Raw genomic sequence first — 3,008 nt, 5'->3', positions numbered from 1 at the left:
ACTTCAGAACCACGGGTCCAAACAAGGATTATTTTTTTGTAGGTCATCTCTTGTTTAGCCCCTTGAGAAATGCTATTGTCTTGAACATGCATCAAGGGGGTGGGTTTTAACGAATCCCCATAAAAATAAAATAACAAAAAGAAATTGTTGTGGAAATACAATCTTCTCAATGAGAGGTCCAAACTGTTCTGCCGAGTTGGGCCACCTGTCAAGCGTGACGGATAAATGCATTCGTCGGTGGGGTCTGAGATCGAGAGTCGTAGGGGGTGTGGGAAACTACGTCCACACAGGAGGCTACAACTAGAAGTAGTAACCTCAAACCAAGCCGCAAAAGGAAGCTTCCCTGAACAAAAAAAAACCCGCAAAAGGAAGCTAGCTACTAGAAAACCATGCGCATGCATCTATATCTATAAGAAGGTACTACGTTTTCTCTACGTAAGGAAGAAGCAAGAAGCAGGTAGCAGCTAGCATACCACACTCGATCGATCATACACATACACCATGCCGGCCGCGCAGCACATCGAACGAGACCAAGACCTCGACATGAGCAGCGACGAGTTACTTCAAGCTCAGCTGGAGCTCTACCACCACGGCCTCGCCTTCGTCAAGTCACTGGCGCTCAAGGCCGCCACGGACCTGCGCATCCCCGACGCCATCCACCGCCGCGGCGGCGCCGCCACCTTGTCCGAGCTGGCCTCCGACACCGGGATCCACCCCACGAAGCGCTCCAACCTCCGGCGGGTTATGCGGGTGCTCACCACCACCGGGGTATTCTCCATTGTCCAAGGCAAAGGCAGCAACGACCACGCCGGTGATGGCGCTGCGTCTTACAAGCTCACGCGGGTCTCCCGGCTCCTTGTCGAGAGATCACCGCACAACCTGTCCCCGATGGTGGGCACCATCGTCAACACGTTATGCTGGACCTCTCTCCTCAAAATGCCCGAGTGGTTTACCCAAGGCCAAGAGGGAGAGTCGGCACAGTCGCAGTCGCTCGTCCAGCTGGCCAACGGCTGCACGTTCTGGGAGTCCACCAAGGTCGATGGCGGCTTGTTCAACGACGGCATGGCCGCGGACAGCCGCATCGCCATGAAGGTCCTGTTGAAGGAGCACGGCAGAGCGTTCGGGGAAGTGAAAAGCTCGCTGGTGGACATCGGCGGCAACCATGGCGCCACCGCGTCGGCCGTGGCGAGAGCGTTCCCGCACCTCAAGTGCAGCGTTCTGGACCTCCCACACGTCGTCGCCGCGGCTCCCGCCAGCGACATTTTGACCTTCGTCGCCGGAAATATGTTCGAGTATGTCCCACCTGCGGATGCTGTTCTACTCAAGGTAATTTTTTATTTTTATTTTTATTTTTGGATATGTTCTTCTTTTTTCTGCTGGTCTACTATGCTAATGGGATATAATATGTATGTTTGGTTCCAGTGGATTTTGCATGACTGGAAACACGAAGACTGCGTCAAGATAATGCGCCGGTGCAAGGAAGCGATCCCAGCGAAAGAAGCCGGAGGAAAGGTGATAATCATCGACATGGTGGTGGGATATCCGGTGACTCAGCCCAACCATTCCAAAGAGGCGCAGGTTTTGTTAGATATCTACATGATGGGCTCCGATGGAATGGAGCGAGAGGAAAACGAGTGGAGCTTGATTTTCTCCGAAGCCGGGTTCAGCGACTACAAGATCACTCCAACCAATGGGATTCGATCAATTATCGAAGTATACCCTTAAATGTACTTACTTCCACTTCGGAGATACTATCTCCTTCCGTCCGTACGTGTTTATTAGTCTTGCACGTGTAATTAACTTGGTAAATTAGCAGCCAAGATACACGTGCAAGACTTATAAACTGGAAAGGAAGGAGTCCTCATTTGATTTGTAATAAATCTCACCAGGAACTCTATGTATTATTGCATTTAAGTTTTACTTTTTGTTTATAGATTTTTCAAATTTGCTTCTCTTTAGTTTATTTCATTTTTTCCACTCATTGTACCACACCTATGAAATCTACATAAATCGTTCTTTTCTTTACATATATTATCATTTCCTCTGCAGTTACCAAACATTTACACGTGTATTTGTTCTACTCCTGCCGATCCAAATTATTTGTCGTAGCTAGAGTCTTTAGCCTTCCCGACCCGCACTATATGATCGACTGATGCGTTACCTAGCCTACCACGACACATACGTATTACCTACATTCAGAACTCTGCGTCTTCCTCATCTCGTTTGCCAGCGTGCACCCAAGAACGGAATAGTAAAAATAAAATTACAAAGTCCACTGTGAAGTCAATCCCTAGTGTAAAAAGTACTTTGTTAGATCTATCCAATTCAGTTGGACGATGTATCCATCAGCCATATGTGTGTGTGTATGGTAAAAAAAAGGAGTATATTAAGATATATTATTCCATCACGATTAGATTATTTTACATTTCCTTTGCGGGAAGAGCCATATACATTTACCCCATTGCTGATTAGAGGAGCCAGTTAGTTTACTCTGCAAGTACATAGTCCGGTCTCAATGAGTTGTTAGCATGAAATAACTATCCCACTTGTCCAAAATGTTGTGAACACCACGGCTTTCTGATTGCATGGTAAAATGTGATGACTATTCAGTGGATTAGTGGGTGTTGGGAGGGGGTGGTGGGAAGAGAGACCAAAAAAACCCAGCGAAAATAAACCGCAGAGACAATTCACCAACTCGTCCATTAAAAATAGAGATTTAAAATAAATCTTGATAAAAAAACAGTAAAAACGAGTGCGGATTTATCTTTTGGTATGAAGGTGGACAGGGCACCGTGTTCAACGAGGGCCCGTGTCGTTTTTTTTTTTGTTTTGTTTTTTGGTGGAACACGCGGTCTGGTCACGCTCCTCGTGACCCACAGGACGCCCGCCGCATTTAGATGCATGCATGCAGACAGTAGGATTGGATTGGTAGGCACTGTACCAAGCATGCAAAGACCATAGGATTGGATTGGATTGGATTGTTATTATCGAGATGCATGCATGCAGAC

General features: G+C 47.3%; 1 protein-coding gene across 1 annotated transcript; it reads left to right on the top strand.

Moving 5' to 3' along the window:
* Positions 1–380: 380 nt before the first annotated feature.
* Positions 381–1,952, top strand: LOC119349897 (acetylserotonin O-methyltransferase 1-like). Its single transcript, XM_037617999.1, has 2 exons — positions 381–1,326; positions 1,423–1,952. The coding sequence occupies exons 1-2, from the start codon at positions 502–504 to the stop codon at positions 1,723–1,725; spliced, it is 1,128 nt and encodes a 375-aa protein (XP_037473896.1). The 5' UTR covers positions 381–501; the 3' UTR covers positions 1,726–1,952.
* The last annotated feature ends 1,056 nt before the right edge of the window (positions 1,953–3,008 follow it).

This window comes from Triticum dicoccoides, chromosome 1B, assembly GCF_002162155.2.
Source record: "Triticum dicoccoides isolate Atlit2015 ecotype Zavitan chromosome 1B, WEW_v2.0, whole genome shotgun sequence".
NCBI lineage: Eukaryota > Viridiplantae > Streptophyta > Magnoliopsida > Poales > Poaceae > Triticum > Triticum dicoccoides.
This window is presented reverse-complemented; position numbering and strand designations above follow the sequence as displayed.